General features: G+C 38.1%; 1 protein-coding gene across 5 annotated transcripts in view; it reads right to left on the reverse strand.

The window, feature by feature from the left end:
- Window positions 1-1,505: 1,505 nt before the first annotated feature.
- The window catches only part of LOC108711683 (adhesion G protein-coupled receptor E3), a 43,592-nt gene continuing 23,657 nt past the window's right edge, over window positions 1,506-21,440 (reverse strand). For 4 of the 5 annotated variants that reach the window (XM_041587206.1, XM_018253639.2, XM_041587207.1 and 1 more), the window contains 16 exons: window positions 20,125-20,256; window positions 18,271-18,411; window positions 16,636-16,776; window positions 14,644-14,711; window positions 12,702-12,785; window positions 12,328-12,496; window positions 11,081-11,182; window positions 10,803-10,993; window positions 10,393-10,557; window positions 8,966-9,160; window positions 8,052-8,287; window positions 6,377-6,437; window positions 5,233-5,324; window positions 4,124-4,292; window positions 1,820-1,918; window positions 1,506-1,739 (listed from right to left, as the gene is read on the reverse strand). In XM_041587206.1, the coding sequence (XP_041443140.1) occupies window positions 1,623-1,739; window positions 1,820-1,918; window positions 4,124-4,292; window positions 5,233-5,324; window positions 6,377-6,437; window positions 8,052-8,287; window positions 8,966-9,160; window positions 10,393-10,557; window positions 10,803-10,993; window positions 11,081-11,182; window positions 12,328-12,496; window positions 12,702-12,785; window positions 14,644-14,711; window positions 16,636-16,776; window positions 18,271-18,411; window positions 20,125-20,256 (2,162 nt within the window). In that variant the 3' untranslated portion in view covers window positions 1,506-1,622. The remainder of the gene's footprint in view (window positions 1,740-1,819; window positions 1,919-4,123; window positions 4,293-5,232; window positions 5,325-6,376; window positions 6,438-8,051; window positions 8,288-8,965; window positions 9,161-10,392; window positions 10,558-10,802; window positions 10,994-11,080; window positions 11,183-12,327; window positions 12,497-12,701; window positions 12,786-14,643; window positions 14,712-16,635; window positions 16,777-18,270; window positions 18,412-20,124; window positions 20,257-21,440) is intronic. The other variant, XM_041587208.1, reaches the window with a different exon arrangement.

Below are 21,440 nucleotides of genomic sequence, written 5' to 3' on the forward strand. Positions count from 1 at the left end.
CATGAAACCCAGCCGCTGCCACCACATATTTATTTATTTAATATATTTTTTTATATATATTTTTCTATGCTTTTCCTCTCCGTGATGACCATAACAGTCAGTCTGCTTTATATGTGATATCTAAAAAAAATCAAAACAAATAAAACTTTACAGTTAAAAAAATGTGAACAAAAAAAATAGCAATTGTGATATGTGCAAAAGTTTGACCAACCACCCTGGTAAGTCAGTATTTAGAATCACCATCTTTGACACAGAAGAGTCTTTCAATTCTTGTAGTAGGGATTTTTGCCCACATTTCTTTGCAGATCATTTCTAATTCTGAGATTGTCCTGGACTGTTTTGCATGTCTAAGGTCTATCCACAGATTTTCAGTGATGTTTAAGCTACAGGGCTGTGAGGACCATTCCGTGTTCTTGCGGAACATGAATTGATATCAGCAGGTTTTCAACAAAGAATAGAGCAAGACAAGTGGACCCTTATGTTTTGAGCTTCTGTACCAACCAAAGGTCTCCACTACTATTAGCAGTGAATACCCTGAAGATGCCCCTAGCAGCTCCACTCTTCTTTTCTTCTGATTATCAGCACAATCAATCAAATCATTAATACGTTTATTTTTAATAATTCAATTAATTCATTTAGATTCACGTTTCATTGCAACAGAGATTGCATCTGTTGATCTTATTTATTTCAGCTACCTAGGATGCTGTTATTTTTATCCACAACAAAAATGCCTCCTGCCCAACTGTCATTACACTGACCAGAGAATAGGTCGGTCTTGCTAGAAAATGAAAAGGGTTTGAGGAAGATCTTGGTAGTTGCTGGACAAAATGTGTAGATCAGGCCTAAACATGCAAAGATTTTTTTGGGGGGGAAATTGCTGGATTCTGTGACTGTTTTCAGGGGTGTAACAAGAGTCCAACAACTACCAAGATCTTCCTCAAACCCTTTTCATTTTCCAGCAAGACCTACCTATTTTCTGGTCAGTGTAATTTACTGATTGCAGATTTACAGATTTTTGGGAAATTGCTGGATTCTGTAACTGTTTTCAGGGGTGTAACAAGAGTGCTCATAGGCGTTCCTGGTCACTCCTCTCTGCAACCCCCCTTTCCCTGCAGCGTATTGAAGGGGCGAATTAGCGCCATTTCGGTTCGGCCAAAATTAGTGAATTCTGTGTGAAATTCGGGAAACGGCGAAAAATTTGCGAAACGGCGCCGACGTCTCGTTTTTGACGCCGGCGCCCTTTTTTGAAGCCGGCATCCGTTTTTTCGAAAAAAAAAATTTTTTTTTTGTGTTTAGCAAATTTATTCGCTGACGAATTCGCGCCTGGTGAATAAATTCGCCCATCACGCAGCGTGCTTGCTCAGACGCAAGTGTGCCAATTAAAAGAAGACGAAAGCTTCAGGGACGGGATTTGACCGCTATAGAGACCCTGTGGTCTTTCCTTATAAGAAAGGTTTTGTAACAACCTGACTCTTTAGATGTCAATAAACTCAACAAACCACAAATTACACATAAGTAGTCTCTATTTATTTACAATAATTTATAGGCAAACCATTGTGTAAAATGTTTAAGTGCTGAGTCTTTGCCATGAGGAGCTTACACTCAGCCCCCAGTTCCTTGGTTCAGTGATTTGTATCATCCGAAGTCTTACACCATTCAGTTTTACTCAATTCAGTTTTACTCAATTCAGAGTGATGGTCTATGACAGTATCAGATTTCACTACCTCGGATATAGTTGCCTGCAGAGAGATATGAAGATTAAATGAGCAGTGTAGCAGCAATGAGAGCAATGAATATAAGGGGAAGGATTGGGACTTACCGATTTCAAGGTCATGGGAAGAGTGCTGCCTGATACAGTCTCTGACTCTGGCTTCTTAATATGCAGCCGATGGAAAACTTTGCGATATTCCTCCCTTACCTACATGCAAAGAGAAAGTAATGAGTATTATAATATAACAAGTGCCATCTACAGGTGGATTAAAGAATGGCACCACCTGGTGTAGATAAACACATTGTTAGAAAACATAGTCACTCTGATTCCAAGAATATCTATGATAGCATATAAATGCTCATGAAATTTCCAACCAAACCGAGCCCTTCTCTTCCTTTCACCATTACTATTGATGGCAAGACTATTAACCCGGTTAACTCAGCATGCTGCTTAGGGGTCATCTTTGACCAGACCCTCTCCTTCTCTAATCAAATTAATAATACTGCCAAAACCTGTCATTTCTTCCTCTACAATACAGCAAAGATACGCCCGTTTCTTTCACAAACAACAGCCAAAACATGAATCCATGCCCTTATCTTATCCCATTTAGACTATTGCAATCTCCTCTTAACTGGTCTTCCTGACTCCCATCTCTCTCCCCTCCAATCAGTCTTGAACTCTGCTACCAGGATCCTTCTGTTCTCTCCTAAAACAGAACCTGCTCAACCACAAATAAAATCCTTAGGTGGCTGCCTGTTAAGCAAAGAATAGCATATAAAACCCTTCTACTAACATTCAAAGCCCTTCACTCCTCTGCTCCTCACTACATTTCTTCTCTTGTCTTGCTATAAGTTCCTAGTCGTCTTCTCTTCTCAGAGCCACCTTCTCTTCATACCATACACTGCCACCTCTCGTCTCAAACCCTTCTATCTTGCTGCTCCTTACCTCTGGAATTCCATTCCTGAATTCCTCCGTAAGGAATCCTCTCTTAAACTCTTCAAGGAAAAACTAAGAGTCTACCTTTTGGATCACTAGAACATTAGCCTAGTTCTGTGCCTACTGACTATGCCTTACCTTGTGCACTTTTTCATCTCCAATTTGTATGTTAACCTCCCATCCACTTAGACTGTAAGCTCTATGGGGCAGAGATCTCCTTCCCACTATGTCTCTTAAAACATAGCTCTTAAGCTCTTAGTCCTGTGATTCTGTATATATTTATTATGTGATTTGTCTCCCCCATGTATACTTTTATATATATTGTACTTTTATGCACTGCACATCGCTGCGGATCCTTAACAGCGCTTTACAAATAAAGTTATACATATATACAAATGATCACCCCATCTCATCTCCCCTAAATGTCATCCAGGCTGGGCTTTCTGGAACATTCAGGCCAGCAAAAAAGCATTTGGATGAATTATTCAAAAAGTAACTTTCATATTGGACCCCTAAATGCACTATTCATCCAGGAGAACCAGCTCAACAACCTAGATCATATGCCTTTAAGTTGTGCTTAGGGTAAATATACATAGTTGTGTTATTTCATATGCCTTGTTTACACATATGTATAAACAAGATGCAGAAATTGAATTCCAGTTTGGCCCAAAGTAATTTTTGTTCAGTATCATCAAAGTAATTTTTGTTCAGTATCACCATCATAAAGCTAATTTTCACTAAGAATAGCTAAAATAGTTAGTAAATTATCAGATAAATTGTGGTGCATTTCATTTTATATTATGTAATGAGAAGGGTGATGGCTCAGCCTATAGTTAACTGGCAGGCCTGGATTTGTGGAGAGGCCACCAAGGCCTGGACCTAGGGTGGCAGGATTTTAGGGGTGGCATTCTACCCAACCACACCCACATTGGTTCAGAAACACTGGGAATGCGCAGGAGAAACAATAATTTTTCCCCAATCCCCATTGCTCCGGTTCAGATGATGAAAATTTGCACGAATAAAGGGGAGGGGACAGGGGCGACAAATGGCAGTGGGCCTAAGGGTGCCCGCTATGTAAATCCGGCCATGCTAACTGGCAGAGTGACACTAAGGGTTTCCTGCCAGCCTGTGGTCAAACTGTCATTTAAAACCCACAAGTAGTGATGGGCGAATTTGCGCCGTTTTGCTTCGCCGGAAAACTTGCGAATTTCGTGCGAAATGACGAATAAATTTCGAAACGGCGCCGGCGTCTCGTTTTTGACAAATTTGGCAAATTTTTACCGCAAATTTTCGCAGGCGTTTCGCGAATTTATTCGCGGGCGTTTCGTGAATTTATGCGCTGGCGGCGAATCGCGCAAATTCACCGCAAATTCGCGCCTAGCGAATTAATTCGCCCATCACTACCCACAAGTAATAACTTTCAACATCTAATAAATCTGGAGTTACATTGACTAGTGAAAGAGTGAATTTAGTGACCTGATGATTGAGCAGGCAGTGCACAAGGAAGATGAATGCGCCCTGAAGGCTGTTGCAGATGGTGAACAGATACGATGCCACAATGGCCCCAGTTCCACACTGGAAGAAGCCAAGGACCCAAGTACATCCAAGTATGAAGAGCTGAGCCAGAGCCTTGAAGGTCAACAACCTGTAATGAGAAGATAAACAAGGATCCTCAGCTTCATATCACTAATGCCCTGACAGCCCTGAAACATATAGTCCACTGTAAGACAACATTTATTATATCATAATGGATAAATAATTAACTAGAAGAACAAATCTTCCATATTTGCAGTGTTTTTGTTTAGCTGTTTTCTTTATAAATAAAATAAACCTTGTTGCAATTTTCACTTTTAAACTGCCCCTCTAGCACAGAATCAGAATTATAAAACCACAGAAGTAATTCATAAATTGCTTTTGTAATTTATGAATTTGCTTCAAGACTAAGGGGGTTATTTACTAAGCTCTGAATACCCAAAATATATAATATAATAGGCTTTTAAAAAAATCACAAAAATTATACATTCTGTTTAATATGTCATTGTATTAATCTTCTTATTCTGCATACTATTTGTTATCATTTTGATTTTTATGGTTTATTTTGAAAACCAAATAAAATATTTCAAACCTCAAAAAAATCACAAATTTTTTTGAATTTATTAAACCCAGAGGGCTAAAAAGCCCGAATATAAAAACACGGCATCTTAAACCTGTCGAGGTTGCATAATAGTCACTGGGAACAATCCCATTGATTTTTGGTTGTGTCTGAGGTTTCAGGCGATTTCACAATGTTTTTGGAGTTTTCGGGGAAAATTAACGAAAAAAACGTGAAAATCTGAGCTTTTCCCGCAAAGGTAATTTTCAGGAAAATGTAATAATAAATAAGCATTAAAAACCCGAGCGGCTTAGAACGGAGTTTGTAGCAGACGATATTGAGATAAATTCGGACCTTGATAAATAACCCCCTAAGACATAGTTTCTAACTGAATTTCTGAAGCATTTGAAATAGTGAAGGCAAAATACTCCTAGAGATGAGGAAACGCAGATATCCTTTATTTACTATCACAATATATCACTTACATACTCACCGGGTGTTTTTAAGACTTGATACATTTTTGTTCAGGGATGCTAGCTTTGCTCGGAGTAGCCATAATGTTAAAATCAGTAGTATGGTATTTATCTAATAGTAAAAGAGGGAAAGTGAGGGAATAAAAATGTTTTAGAAAAATCTACATTAAAGATTAGATTGCAGTAAACAGAACTGTCCATGGATTAAAGGTGGCCCTTCATTGCAGTTTTATTGCTAGAATTTCTTAGACCTGTTGTGATGAGGTCATGGTAATACCCGAGCTGATATCTAAATAGAAAAAAAGTTTTGCTCAAATTCAGTTTTCCTGAATATTTGAAAAAGACTGAATAAGGAGTTTTCAACTTAAAAAATATTTCTCACCTGAATTAAGTAATACATTTAAAAATATTAGGAGAAGGAGGATTATGGAATTGTAGAGGGTTATTTACTAAAATGGGGGGAACACTTAGGTCAAAACTCAAATTTTTCAAGATTTATTAAAGCCCGATGCAGCAAAAAGCCGGAATCCGAAAATCCGCCATCTCGGATCTGCCAAGGTTATGTATAAGTCAATAAAATCCGTCAAATTCTGGCTTTTAGGCAAAAAGCCCGAAAACAATCCAGTGATTCTGGGAAACCCTCCAAATAAATCATACAATTTGGGTTTTCACTCCGTTTTATAGACTTTTTACCCAAACCGATTAAATCAAGCTTTTTTTCAATAATAAATAAGGTAATTCAGGTATGGGAGTTTGGGCGTAGTTTTTTTATTTAAAAAATTTGATAAATTCGGATTGTAGTAAATAACCATGCTTTTAATTCTGAAATTCACGTCAAGATAATTGTGCAAAGACCAAAATGCCCCAAATGGAAGATTCATTTTTCATTTTACAAAATGTGTTTTTTTAACATTCTTATTTTATTTTTCAATGTATATGGTTGATAAAATTTTCTTTTTTAAAAGACATAATTCCAAACAAATTCTAAAGAAAATTAAAACTTGATATACAAAAATCAATGGACGGCATTTGCATGATTGTATTTTAGACAGTTTAGTATATTTAAGTTAGTGTCTTTCTCTGTACGTCAAATTATAACCAGTGCGCTATACCAGAGAAATATTAAACAAAAATTTTAAAAATGATTATAATTGGAGAACTTACAGTGATGAACACTGAAACTGGACCAAGAAAACTCCAAATGAGATTTAGATTTAGCCAACAACTGCAAGGAACCAAATAGAAAATCACATCATATAAATACATATAAAGACAAGTTCACAAACATAGTCATTTACTTATCTATCTGTCCTTAATAGGGTCCTTCTGAGGACTGAGAAACATGAGAATGATATAATAGATTGATTTAATCAATGAAGCATCATTTTGGACCCTTTCATTACTTTGTTAAATATAAATGACTACATTAAACTATGGGCCACTATTAAATTTATTTCACGGCAAAAATAGTTTACTTGTTACACTGTAAATGAAAACGTACCGTATATACTCGAGTATAAGCCGACCCGAGTATAAGCCGAGGAACCTAATTTTACCTACGAAAACTTATTGACTCGAGTATAAGCCTAGACACAACTACAGCCCTGTCTCCTAGCAGCGCACATTCTGCCAAAGCGCCCCCCCCAGCGATCAACCGGACTTCTTTGCAAAGTTGATGGTGACAGAGAATTGCCAAACGGATTACTGTGTGCATTGTCCCACTACCATGTGCAGAAGGTGCTGTTTGATATTGCCATCACTGTTAATCTTTCGAATAACCAACAGAGGGAACTGTGTGATAGTGCCATCACTGTTAATCCTTCATATAACCAACAGAGGGCACTGTGTGATATTGCAGTCACTGTTATTCTTTCATATAACCAACAGAAGGTGCTCTGTGATATTGTAGTCACTGTTATTCTTTCATATAACCAACAGAGGGCACTGTGTGATATTGCAGTCACTATTATTCTTTCATATAACCAACAGAGGGTGCTGTGTGATATTGCAGTCTCTCCCCAAGCGAACTGTTGGTATAGGAATGATTAAAAGTAACTGCAATCTCAGCTACTGCCCACTGACTCCAGTATAAGCCTAGGTAGACTTTTTCAGTACATTTTGGATTCTGAAAAACTCAGCTTATACTCGAGTATATACGGTAACCTTTGTGTAACATAGCAGACTGTATCTGGATTTTTCACTTTGTCCATTGCACCGGTTTAGAAAAGGACAGTTTAGGGAATCCAAGAAATCCCTTAGGAACCTATTTTTCAAAGGTTGACAGTTATAGTTTTTTACCTTGAATGATCTCGAATGACCTCGAAACTCGAATGGTATCTTATTTAAGAAAAAACTCAAACGTCTAAATTTCAAACAAATGTTACCGACCCAAAAACTCGAATCGAATTTCAATGGAACTCGATTCAAGTTTTTTTTCTCTGAAAAACACTCAAATGTCAGGAAGGCTATTAACATTTTCAAGTGGGTCAACTGACCTCTGCCATTGACTTCTACATGAACTCGTCAGGTTTTAGGTGGTATACTATCGGATTTGAGTTAGTTCCTGGGTCAAAGTATGATAAATCTTGAATACAAGTTTGTTTTTTCCAAGTCGAAAATGTGAGTTTTGACCAAAAAACCAACTTACAAATTCAAAATTTACCATTCGACTCTGCACCTTAGATTCTTGGGCTCACTTTTCTTGAGACAACACTAATAAGAATACGTCAAGCTGTTTTATAAAGCATGTTAAGATTACTATTACTTTATATTGCAGATAACTATACGACCTTGTCAAAAGTAGGGTCATAAATTAAAATCATATCCATTTTATATTTACCTTTTCTTTGTACCATATCCATCAGAACGAACTGCTGCTGAGATGGTGACTATAACTGCAGGAACCCCAAACCCAATGAGACAGGCAGTTGGGAAGTGAGAGCGTCTTGATGTCAAGTAGTTCATTGCATTCAGGTTTCTCACAGTGAGGAAGAGGAGAACACTCTCCAGAGTCATCCAGCAGAAAGCACAGAGGAGAATGTAGTGGAGACAACCAGCAATAATAGAGCAGAGTATCTGTGAGACAGAGTCAATGTTAGTGGGAGGAATTTGACTGACAGAAAAAAGGCAAACCAAGGGTGTATCGAATGCTCTGCAGAAAACTCAATTTAAGAAAGTTACAATAAATCACAAAATAAATACTACATAAGAAAAAATAATAGTAATTTTACATGGACAACCTCATACGGCTTATTATTTATTTCTGATAAATATGATAGTTAATAGGGCCTCTTAGGACCCATCCTGTGCTTTGCACCTATCACAAGGCAAGGTACAAATCATAGCACAATTAGGTATCAAGCACATTGAAAGCTGCTCCACACTTGAAATGAGGTTTAAAAAATATTGTCAAACAGGTAGGGTGGTTAATATAATAAAAATGTCTTATTGAACCCTACGCTGTTGCAAAACAAACAGGCAACTGAAGGAAACAATAGATATGTACAGGGCAAGCATAAAAGCAATATTTGATCCACATTGAGTGGAAAAACAAGATAGAAGACAGCATGCCTATAGATCATGTGGTGGTGGCACATATGGGAGAGGAGGATTTAGCCAAGAGCTTGATAGTGTGGTCCTTAAGGGACTCAAAGTAGTGATAGTTTCCCATATTTTCTATGCTATAATTTAGAGAAATTAGAACTATACTCAATACTGGAACCTCTATTAAAACAATAAGATTTATTCGCTTACTGGAAACTGGGTTTGGTGTAGGCCAAAAAGGATGATCAGTTGTCCCAGAAAGAGGCATCCAGACAGTGCTGTTAACATGGAGGTGTGAGCGCTTCTAAGGGACCGGCACAGGAGGAATGTGAGAAGAGACAGAGAGAGGCAGAGAAGAGATACACTGAGACCAATGCGGGAGACAACGAGAAGCCCACGATCTTCCTGTTCAAGAGAAAAAAAAAATGTATTTCATGAATAGAAAATACCATTTAGTCACTTCTTCATTGCAGAAAGATGTGATTATGTCTATGTTTGGGTATTCTCCAAAATTCATCTCTAGTTAATTACTTGCATTATTCTAAATGTTTTTTAAATATCTTATCTTGGGTATTCCAGCATTAAATCAAAGAGGATGAGTGAAAAAAATCAAATTAGTGTAGACCTGCTGTTTCAACACACACACCATTCGCTATGTGATAAATATTCGATTAGTAGAGACTAGAAACAGACCAGGAATCAGCAGTACTTAGTCTGCAATCACCCATTATTGGTGTATCTCACGACATGTTTCGGAAGCTGGTCCCTTTTTAAGTGCCTGGTCTGGTCTGTTTCTAACCTTTACTAATTGAGTATTCCAGCATTACCAGAGACTTGTCTGAGACATAAATAATCCTTTTCCATTCTGCAATACCATAACATCCCAGAAATGTCTATTACTGCCATTGTTACTTCTTTACCCCAGGCCTGGTATTTAATACTGCTGACTCCTTCAATCCCGCTATCTGCCTTATCATGCATGCCCCAGCCCCCAGTGAGCGAACCTACAATGCACCTTACTATATGGCCGGGTGGTATGCTGCCGCAGCTTTTTGCGAATTTGGTTTTACACAGCATAATACATAGGCCTGACGCCTGCAAAGTGCAATATTGAGAGCCACGTGGGCAGATCTTGGCCATTACCAAACCTTGTTTCTCATACCTTTTTCTAGTTTAAGATTTCAAGAATGAGCCCTCCTGTGTCCTGCATCCACTAATTTTTATTTGATATGTTACTTGCATGTATATATAAACTCTTCTATTATAAAGTGCTGTGGAATATGTTGGTGCAATATAAATAAAGGATAATAGGAATTATTTGCCAACAACCCCTACCAGCACACGTGTCTACTGCCATTAGTATCGTTTGAACTATAGTTTTAGAGTGCAAATTTATAAGCCTAATTTTATTTAAAATCTTCCCCCGGCTATGCATGTCGATGATTCAAGATTAATAATGATTTCTTCTACCAATTAAGGATTATCAGCCTAATTTTCATCTGCCACTGGAGAGAAATATAAAGGAAATGCCAAGTAACACAGAATGGCTGGCAGGCTCGGTGTTTGGATGGTTTCTGTTAGTGGAACACACAATTTATGGGTTTAGTACTAATAAAAAATGAGTGAAATGAAGTTACCTTTATATCACATGGAGCAATGATAACAGCAAAGGAGGAGAGATGATCACATGAGCAGAGGGTGTGGGAGACATTGGAAAATGTGATGTTGCATCCTCTCTGTGACCATCCAATCAGATCAAGATCCCAGTATACACACAAAAATGTTTTTGAAGAGTCTGGGGCCTCAAAGGAAAATATAAAACATTTTATAATGGAAGCAATATTCTGCATTTCACACAAACATATCATTTCTGACTTGGCAGTAGAGATGGATATTAGCAATGGATAATACCCCATAATGTGATATTTTGACAGACTACTAGCAGGATGTATTATGAATAAGAAGTGCAAAGACACTTTGAGAGATATGTTAATGACAATCCTCACTTTCTGACAGAATGTGCATACTGCAAAGTCCTTCCACTGACCTGCAGATTATTCAGGTAGAAGGTCACTGGGGGATTAAGTTTTTCCTTTTTTCGGCTTGTGATGCTTCCAGTCACCACTTGTGAATTAACCACCACAGCAGCATTGTTTTTCTCAAGGTCCTCCAACTCCAGCAATAAACTCCCACTTAATATGGAGTTGAGGTCCCTGTATGAAATGAAGACAGCTCCATCTGGAGAAACAGAGAATAGGGACTCAACATGATGAAGTTGTAATATGCTATACAGTCTCAGCACTAGGTATGTTTAATCCTTCTGACCTTCAGGGTTAGGAAGAAGCTCACATGACACATTCATGCTGTTGAGTCCCACATTTAGGGTTAGAAAAGAACAGTTTTCTTGGACTACCTTGGTAGCAACAGCTGGAAAAAATAAAATTGGTATTATTGGCAGTTATGTATATAGTGACAAAATATTTCCATGGAGATTCTTGTTTTAAATCAAAAATAGTGCAACGATTAATAAAAATCTGTAATTTATCATCCTTTTATCCTAGACAAGAGGTTTTCATATATTCTGAATCCAGGACCTCTGTTGTAGTCTAACATTCATCCAACCACACAACTGACCCCAAGTAGCCTTCATGCTGGACTAATAGAAGTATGTAGCACAGCATATAAACATGTTCCCCACATCTCACTCGATTTTACATTCAGGTTGGGGTACCTATGCATAGTTGCTTTGAAAAGTTTTTTAAAATGAACAAGCACACCAAATAGAAATTTGATAGACCAGATGGGCCTGTTTGTCCTTTTTTCGTCATCATGATCCCACAATAGTTTAGGGAATGTATTGATAAGTTTATGAAAAGGGAATGTTTATGGTATGTTTAGGGATTAGGGTAGGTGATACCCAGTTTGGCTAATAGTAGATTATCATATGTGAGCTTTTGAAAATACTCAGGCCCTGATTCATCTGATGTGTTGCCCAACATTTAGGGGGTTATTTACCAAAATCTGAATTTTATTAAAAAAAAACAAAAAACACGACCAAACTCTCTTGCTCCATTTGACCTTTTAACAGAAATTAATCAGATCACGGAAAAACTTGATAAAATTGAGTGCAAACCCGAATCACTCAAATTTTTTGGGCTTTTTCCCCAAATCACACGCTTTTTTCCCGAAAAACCCTAAAAAGTCAGATTTTTGGGCTAAAGAAACCCAGCGAAGACCACCACAACTTCAAATTGACATAGGTGCCTTATACAGGACCTTGACAGGTCTGAAATGGCGGATTTTCAGATCAGGCTTTTTGTAGCATCGGGGTATAAGAAATCTAAAAAAAAAAATTTGTTTTTTTTTTCCCACAAAAAAGTTTTTTCCCCAAAAAGACCAGATAAATTTGAGGTTTAGTCAATAACCCTCTTAGAGATCAAAGTTTTTTTAATGTAACTAAAAAAATATAATAGTTTACAAGACTGTTCCACACCACACCTACATCAGAGTTTGTACTGCATGCTCTACTGCTAAATTGTATAGTTTTCGGTAGATCAAAATGATATTCTTACCTATCTCAGGGGTGCTGAAATTCCGATTGGTGGGATGTTTAGAAAAGGATTTCAATACTGATGTTTCCACAGTCTCCAAGAGTCCATTTACAGCAGTACTGACTTCAGAAGAGTTGAGAGCAGACCAAGATGGTTTGCTGAGGATCTCAGAGGCAGAATTAGTGATGTTCTGTAGATAAATTACAGAAAGCAAAACATAACATTAAGTTAAATACTGAGATGGGTGAATAGAACAGGAGAAATTGAGAATCACAAATAAAAACAAAGGAAAGGACAAGTAACAAAATGATAAAAACTATATTTCATATTGAACTGGTGTCTTACCTGTCTTAAATATCTTTCTCCAAACCAAATGTCTATATTTAATTCCTTACCTTTATGTCTAACTTGGTTCTATTATCCTGACAAGAAGATTCCAAAAGGTGGTAAGTAGACTGCTGAAGAATGCAAAGGGGATCCTGGAATATATGTACGGAAAAATGTTATTTATCTCAGACACTCAGATATTGTATATTTATAAAAAGAACCTACAGGATAAGAGTATTTTGGTACTTTATAATGCATGCATGTATAGAGCACAGTGACCAAAAGTGTAAAAATCACACAGGACCTTCTTTAATAAGCCTTAAAGTTGCAAAACCCATCAAATATGGAATATTTCACCTACTTTTCTAACTTTGCCTTTATGTATAAGTTGAGCCCTCAGCCACCCACATAGTTCTGGTTTGGAAAAAAGATGCTTTTGTGTTGACTACTGCCGGCTGAACCCCTACACCTACTGGAATGCTAACCCTTTGCCCAGAGTCAGAGTCATTGGCTATATTGAAGCAGGCAGTGTACTTTTCCTTACTGAGCTTGGCAAGTGGATACTAGTAGGTAGCCTGCGGCCGGATGATGAGCCCCTATGGGGCTTTTTTGACTCGGACTGAACAATGACCCTAGTATCTTCCAGAGGCTAATGGAATGTTGTTGGGGTACATAAACTATGATACTGTTGTGATCTACCTGGATAATGTAGTGATTTTCTCTTTGGGTTAAAGCTAAAGCCTGAAAAATGTTGACTAGTTAAAAGACAACTGGCATGTAAGGAATCTGTCCCCTCTCCTCCTAACAGAACTGGATTAACTTCTCAATATTCTCCATCTCACCTGGGCTTTAAAATCATGTGACCAATCATGGTCAAATTGTCTATACAGAAATGTAGTTTTAAGTTAAAGAAGCACTTTCTAAATATCAGCTCTCTGGTTATTTTGAATTACAGTCCAACAAAATACCATACAAATTACAAAAAAAAATAGTAGCTCTTTTGGGCAGTTAAGAACTATAGGGTAAATTCGCCATCGACAGCTTCGCAGCCATCGCAATACTTTGCCAGGCGAAAATTAGTTCAGACAACGCTAATTTACTATAATGCAAAGTTGCTTCCAGGGCACCGAACACTGGCGACTTTTCAATTCTGCCTCGTGCAACTTCGTTAGAGGTCTTCACTCAGGCTAATTTCCATACAGCAGGAAATTTAAAGTTGAATGGACGTATATGTTGCAGCAAATACATTACATTACACAAGTCCAGGGAACCTTAATAAAGAAAATAAAGTTGTTATATTGCCCTACACATGAGCCCAGTGTATAGTTTATGTGCCATATGTTAGGAAATGTAGGGGGGAACTCTGTTACCATAAAAAAATTTTAAGGATTTTTGCAGGCTATCACTCTGAAAAAAGATGCCAGAATTTTTTTGACTTATAAACATTTTCCACTAAAAAATATGATGTAAGTGACAGAAGATTGAGGAAGATCTAGTGAACTTCTCCTGGTCTGAGCTGGCGAAGGCAAGTCTGGCGAAAAGGTAACGTTCAGTAAAATCCGCATCTTAGTGAATTTGCAGAGTAAAGTCCGTTCGCCAGAGCGAAAATTAGAGTGTGACTCACCGCTAGCGTCTATCTCCTTTGCTAGCGAAATGAGTAAATCGGCGAAGTCCCTGAAAAGTTAACGCTGGCAAAGATTTGTACTAAAGTCACTTCGCCCTTTAGTAAATCTGCCGCTATGAGTATCTGGGTCAAGTGACCTTCTATGGTTACAACACCTAGTGAGGAATGATCAAGGTACTATTTCTAATGATATTCCAGCAGGTCCTTTACAGGGAAGAAGGGACATGCTGGACCAGATTCAGATGGCTCTTGAACACAGGAAGTCTGGTATCCAAGATCGGAAATAATTCCATTACTTTGGAGTAGAAAAAAACAAAAAATAAAACCGTACACTATTTTATACATTTTCTAATTAATATATAGACTTTTTTTATTCAGTTACTAACCTTTGCATAACAATTACTCAGGGTTTTGTTTTGCTCTTGCAGATATGTCCCACATAAGTCTTTAACAGCTAGAAAGAATAATAAATAATAGAGAATAATAGAGTTTCATGATTATTTCATAATATTTCATCAAGAGCTTGCAGTGAGCAATGTACAAGGGCTTAAATGATTAGATACACGACAGCACAAAATTATGGTGATGGTCAAGACAAACAAATCAAATATGTAGGCATCTTTGACATTATAGTAAAATTGCTCCAATATGCAAATCAGGCGGCACTCCAGATAAATTTGAAGAAGTTTATTACAACGTTTGAGTAATAGCATCGCCTTAAGTGTTTCGGGAAGCACTCACTTAATCATAGGCATGATGCTTATGATTAAGGGAGTGCTTCCCGAAACGAGTAACTTCTTCACGTTTGTCCGGAGTTCCGCCTGATTTACACATTGGATCTATATTAAATCCGGGACACTGGTGGCTGAGCACACAGAGTTTGAGAATCTGATTGGAGGGACACGGAGTGGTGGGGTGAGTCTAGAGCGGTCATATTCCAATTGACTTCCATAGTGAAATTGCTGTTGGCTTGTTGTCTCACTGGATGACTAAGTAATACTAAGTAAGAACAGTAAGAGAAGAATAAACAATGCTGATGGGTAGAGGTATATAAGCTGAAAATGATATATACTATTGCAAGGATAAGAGTTTCTTTTGCTGGCATGTTGGTTCAACAACCAGCATGAGGGGAAATGAGGTGGTGTTACTGCCTCAAGTGTATATCAAACACCGCAATGAGCATTTATCACAGGAAATCATATCACGGAAAATGTTATTGACAGACTATAATATTTTAGGGCAACACTGTTATACTGTTGGAGAGCACTTTAATTATAAGTTTAGCTGAAACTTTTTGAAAAAATAGTCATTTTCAAAAAACGTCAAAGCGGCCCAAAGTAGACAATGTTCCTACTTTTCTTAAGCTTTATCTTGAGACGCAGCAACTGAATATGTATTTAGGTCAAGGTAAGGATCTACTGCTTTGTGCATTGTATTTGGGTTGATTCAGATGGGAAAGTGGCTCTGTATCCAATCTGAATGAGCCAATCGTATTAATACATGGACTGTAATTGCCACAGGCAGAAGGCTGCTCAATACATTCATTTATGTCTGAAGAAATAAAATGTTTACTAAATTTAAACTCATTATATGCAGTGCTACATGTGTGACAAATGGGCATCTATAATGGGAATAACAAAAGTCCCTATTTATTCCATGAAATTCTCTTTTGTTTGTTTTTTCCAGTGAAACAAAACACATGGCAGAACTGTACTAGGTGGAAATGTTTGCTCAGTTCTTATTGTTTGTGCCCATTTTGCTCAATCAACTAATCTAGTCTTGATTTCCAAACCCTACTGCCGGTGCCTGGTAGTCAGGTGTGTTTCTGATGCAGGAGCTACCTGGGGGGGGGGCACATCTCTTGTGCTGGGAGCATAATTGTGCACTCTCTCTCTCTCTCTCACTAGAAAATCTGAATTTCAGGTTTTAAAACCAGAAACCGGCAAGTTTTTCAACTCTCCTCACTGGCGCAGTGCCCTCGCAGGCAGTACATATGATGCAAAGGTGCCCTTTCCTTTATTTTTACATCTATCACATTTTATGGGTTTATTTCATCGTTCTTAGTGATGGGCGAATTTGTGGCGTTTCGCCAAAATTTTTTTGCAAAATGCTGTTTTTGATGCCGGCATCCGTTTTTTTCCGACGCGTAGTCCGACGGTGAAAAATTTTTTTTTGCCACTGGCGAATTTTTTCGGGGGAATTTTCGCGGGCGTTTCGCAAATTTATTCGCTGGCGGCGAATTCGCACCTAGTGAATAAATTCGCCCATCACTAAGCGTTCTAACAACTGTTTTTTCCCCAGTTAAAGAAGAATTTGTAATCTACGGGGGACGGGTATTTAAGAAGCGAGTGAGCAAGAATAGGGCAGGAATCACTCACCTACACACTGTAATTGGGAGGATCCTATTTGAAAGACCTCTTTGTATCCAGCTTTGCAGGAGCAAATGAAAGAACCAGCTGTATTTTTACACAAACTGTTATTCCCACAGGGTGAAGGATGCTCCATGCATTCATCTACATCTATAATAAGGGCAAAATTAAATTGAATGTAATTTACAAATACATAATTAACAATATACAGTATGTTCAGTTGTAATGTACAAATTAACATGTTTGAATTAATCTTGTTGTCCATACCACTGCATTATACAATGCTACGTGTGCATTTACAGCAGAAATCTCTGGACTTGAGCCTTAAAGGGATACTGTCATGGGAAAAAAAAATTTTTTCAAAATGAATCAGTTAATAGTGCTGCTCCAGCAGAATTCTTCACTGAAATCCATTTCTCAAAATAGCAAACACATGGGGCTAGACATTTTGTAAATTTCCCAGCTACCCCAAGTCATGTGACTTGTGCTCTGATAAACTTCAATCACTCTTTACTGCTGTACTGCAAGTTGGAGTGATATCACCCCTCCCTTCCCCCCCCAGCAGCCAAACAAAAGAACAATGGGAAGGTAATCAGATAACAGCTCCCTAACACAAGATAACAGTTCCCTGGTAGATCTAAGAACATCACTCAATATTAAAAACCCATGTCCCACTGAGACACATTCAGTTACATTGAGAAGGAAAAACAGCAGCCTGCCAGAAAGCATTTCTCTCCTGAAGTGCAGGCACAAGTCACATGACATGGGGCAGCTGGGTAATTGACAAAATGTCTAGCCCCATGTCAGATTTCAAAATTGAATATTAAAAAATCTGTTTGCTCTTTTGAGAAATGGATTTCAGTGCAGAATTCTGCTGGAGCAGCACTATTAACTGATTCATTTTGAAAAAAATATTTTTTTCCCATGACAGTATCCCTTTAAAGTCGGCATAGCAAAATAACCAGCATGCTGTAGGCCATTATGAATAATAGATATTGTCTTATTTCAGAGCTAAAAAGGAGCAGTGAGAGATTGTCACACAATAAACTACGTATCCCAAGATAATCCATTCTCCCACCTTACTGTTCATCCTAATTATCTTTCTTTAATGTAAAACAAGTAGTAGGAATGGGACATGTTGAAAGTCCACCTTTCTCAATCATATTTATGGCTCCCAGTTCTTAGGATCTGAGACGGAAGCCTAAAGAATTATTCCTTTTTTTTTCAGACAATATAGTTTATGTTGCTTTGCCTTGGGGTGTATGACTTGATCCTGTACATGCCAACATATCCATGTCAGATTCATTTCATTCCTTTAAACTGTGCCTCTTTCACCATGTAAATTCAGCATCTACCAACATTCACTTGATGCTCATGGAAAGAAGAGGAATGTTATTTGTTAATAGGTGGTCCAAAATAAATCCTAATTCACACGCATGTCTGCACTACCCACAGATGGGAAAATACTTGCCTATCCGTATGTTGAGACTAATCACTTGAGAAATAATGGCCAGGGAATCCAAATACCTTCACTTCATACAGGACACTACTTCAGTCCCAACTACAGTATATACACTGGTCACTGCATAAATAAAGCTTTTATGAAGAATATTAGAGATAACAGGGAGAAGATCTGCTGCTCACCTGTGCATGATATTTGGGCAGATCCAGATGGGAAAATGTCTCTGAATCCAGCCTGACAGTTACACATGAATGAGCCAATCATATTGTTACATGTACTGTAATTACCACAGGCAGAAGGCTGCTCAATACATTCATTTATGTCTGTACAAATAAAACATTAACTGAAATTAAACACAATAAATACAGCAATATACATTTGTCAAACACGCATCTACAATGGAGATACCAAAGTCCATATTCATTCCAGAGAATCTGCACTTGGCAAAGGTATAATGGACACGTGGAATATATAAGACATGAGTGAGCGTGAGTTTAGCTTGTAATTAAACTACTGTAAATAATTATATCCACTGCACTGGACATTTCAAGAGAATCCAACTCTCCAGTTATTAGAGCCTCCTTTGGAGGAATGTCCAATATCAGGGGAAGCAGACCCTGCAGTTGCAAGGGGGCCCAGGAGTGTAGGGGGCCCAGTGAGACCATAATTAATTAGCAATTTTAATATATTTTGGTAAAATAGGCCAACTTATAAATATTTTGGGGCCCTAAATTGAATTTGCTATGGGGCCCAGTAACAACTAGTTACGCCACTGTCCAATATAGAAGCCCCATCTTTCTTAATAAATCAAACAGTGCAGCATTCATTTCAGGCAACTCTGTGCTTAGCAATCAGTGCAGAAACAATGACAAGAGACACATTTGTTGTCCATCATTTCTTGTCCTCTTGATATACTAAATATCACAGTTACAAACACACACAAATAATGTCATAACATCAATATCTAGACTAGCAAATCAAAATTCAGCACTAATGTAACCATGTGACAGGTCCACTCTATGTGCTGCTTCTGGGTGGGTAATCTCTACAGTGAACCTCTGCCTTAATACATCCTTCCATTTGCTCTTGCTACTTGACAACAAGCTCATTTGTCCCTGAGAAATTAATTCTTCTGCCTTACTGTTTGTCCTGATGATCTGTCTTCTATGTAAAACGAGAAGCACAAATAGAACAATATATTATGAAAATTCTGCCCACCTGCTGTTATCAAAGTATTGGATTTTATCAACGACTTGGATTGCATACCATTCAATGTGACTTACCAAGTTCTTTTTTTCTTTTCAGGTTCCCATACTATGACCCTCTTTCTTAATTCTTCTGTCCGACATCACTTTCAGTGTCTCCTACAATGGAGATTTATTTTCTATCTAGACCCCTCATTCTTTTCTCTGTATCTGTGATCCCTTGTACAGTTTGGTGAAACCTTTTATTGGCTAACTGAATAAGTAACAATTGCAAGCTTTCGGAGCACACAATTTTGTATTTTACCTGACGAAGGGGCCTGTGGGTTCTGAAAGCTTGCAATTGTTTCTTATTCAGTTAGCCAATAAAAGGTATCACCAAACTGTACATTTTCTGCATTTTTTCAATGGCTGACTCGGTACAACATCTTAAAACAATGTCATCCCTTGGCAAGCTAATGATATGGCTTCGAATGCTCCCTCTGTGCTGACAATAATTAAATGTCTCCTCTCTCTAATCTCAATCAAGATTGGGTTTCTTCTTGTTTGTCAGCAATTTCAACTTTTCTATTCTATGCTACCATAAATTACTCCTTTCTAAGGGTGGTGGCACACATGGCTATTTGGGGAGATTAGTAGCCCATCGACAAATCTTCTCTTTATTGGGCGACTAATCTCCCCAAAATGCCTTCCCACCGACTAGAATGTGAATCGAGAGTGTGGTTGCACTCGGATCGTTTCAGTTTTCCAAAGTTGATTTTGAACACATTTATTCAGGGATCTGGTGTAGGGAAATGATTATTGTTCATCTAATATGTTTTTGATTTGTTTTACCTGAGCACTCCATGACTCCTCCTGTGAATTTCATGACATACCCAGCAGGGCAGGTAGTTGGGTTGGTGGCTGAGGGGGTAGTGAAATTGATGACAGTGGTTGGCTGCGATGTTGAAAAAAATCCTTCTATCTCTGTAAAATAAAAATATTATTGACCAGATTTTGATATAAAAATCCTTGTAAATTGATTAAAGCAGATAAACATTCATATTTAACATTCATGTTTTAATTTAGCACAAGGTAATGCCGCATGGGCACAGAGAAGCACTAAAAGCCTGCCTATTGGTGAATATTCATCTATATGTATTTTATAAGGGTTAATGTTTACTCTGAGACAAGTCCATTTAACTGCCTCTGCAAAAGAATAGATACCGCTGTGTAGCAATGCTCATTACCTGCGCATGAGGTCAGATTCTCTAATTATAAAGTACTTTGTATAACCCTCAGGGCAGTCACAGGAATAGTTGCCCGGCATGTTATTACAAACAGCTGGATGAGCACATGGTTTGAGAAGACATTCATCTATATCTGCAACACACCAACAGGATCAGTGTCACAATCGGCACCCTAAATCCAGAACAAGTGCTAGGCTCCCTGGTCTTGGCTCTCTTTCCACCTGTAGCAGCCGCCTTTCACTTCCGGTGGAGCCCTCGGCTAATCGGATGCCGACGACTCTTAATAAGAGAGGAGCCAAGCAAGACTTCTGGATGAGCAAAGGGGCACAATTGTTTACCAAGGATTTAGGATGGAAGGCAACACAACTCAGAAGGATCAACCAGAATAGTGTAATCAGGCAGGCCAGGTCGGTACAGGCATAGTTTACAGGATAGTCAGACAGGCAAGGATCAGGATTGGAGAGTTTGGAATAGTCAGACAGGCAAGGATCAGGATTGGAGAGTTTGGAATAATCAGGCAGGCAAGAATCAGGATTGGAGAGTTTGGAATAGTCAGACAGGCAAGGATCAGGATTGGAGAGTTTGGAATAGTCAGACAGCCTAGGGTAAGGATTGCACAGTTCAAAATAGTCAGGCAGGCAAGGGTCAAAACCAGGATACACAATAGGATTCACGTAGAATATGCACCCAGGAACTAAACAAGTTAGACCTAACAACGGGCAACTAATTAAACTCCGAAGTCCCTTTAAATTTCACTCCAAAATGTGATGTGTTATCACACCGTCACGTAAAAACCTTAAATCTTGTCACTTTCACATAAGCAATAATTCCAAAATATGATCATTTATTCCACAAATTGCCACCAAAATTCTGATTCATGCTCCCACTGTTTCAGGTTTTGGTTACGGTAACACTCTGTCA

The sequence above is a fragment of the Xenopus laevis genome, chromosome 3L (genome assembly GCF_017654675.1).
Source record: "Xenopus laevis strain J_2021 chromosome 3L, Xenopus_laevis_v10.1, whole genome shotgun sequence".
Classification (NCBI taxonomy): domain Eukaryota; kingdom Metazoa; phylum Chordata; class Amphibia; order Anura; family Pipidae; genus Xenopus; species Xenopus laevis.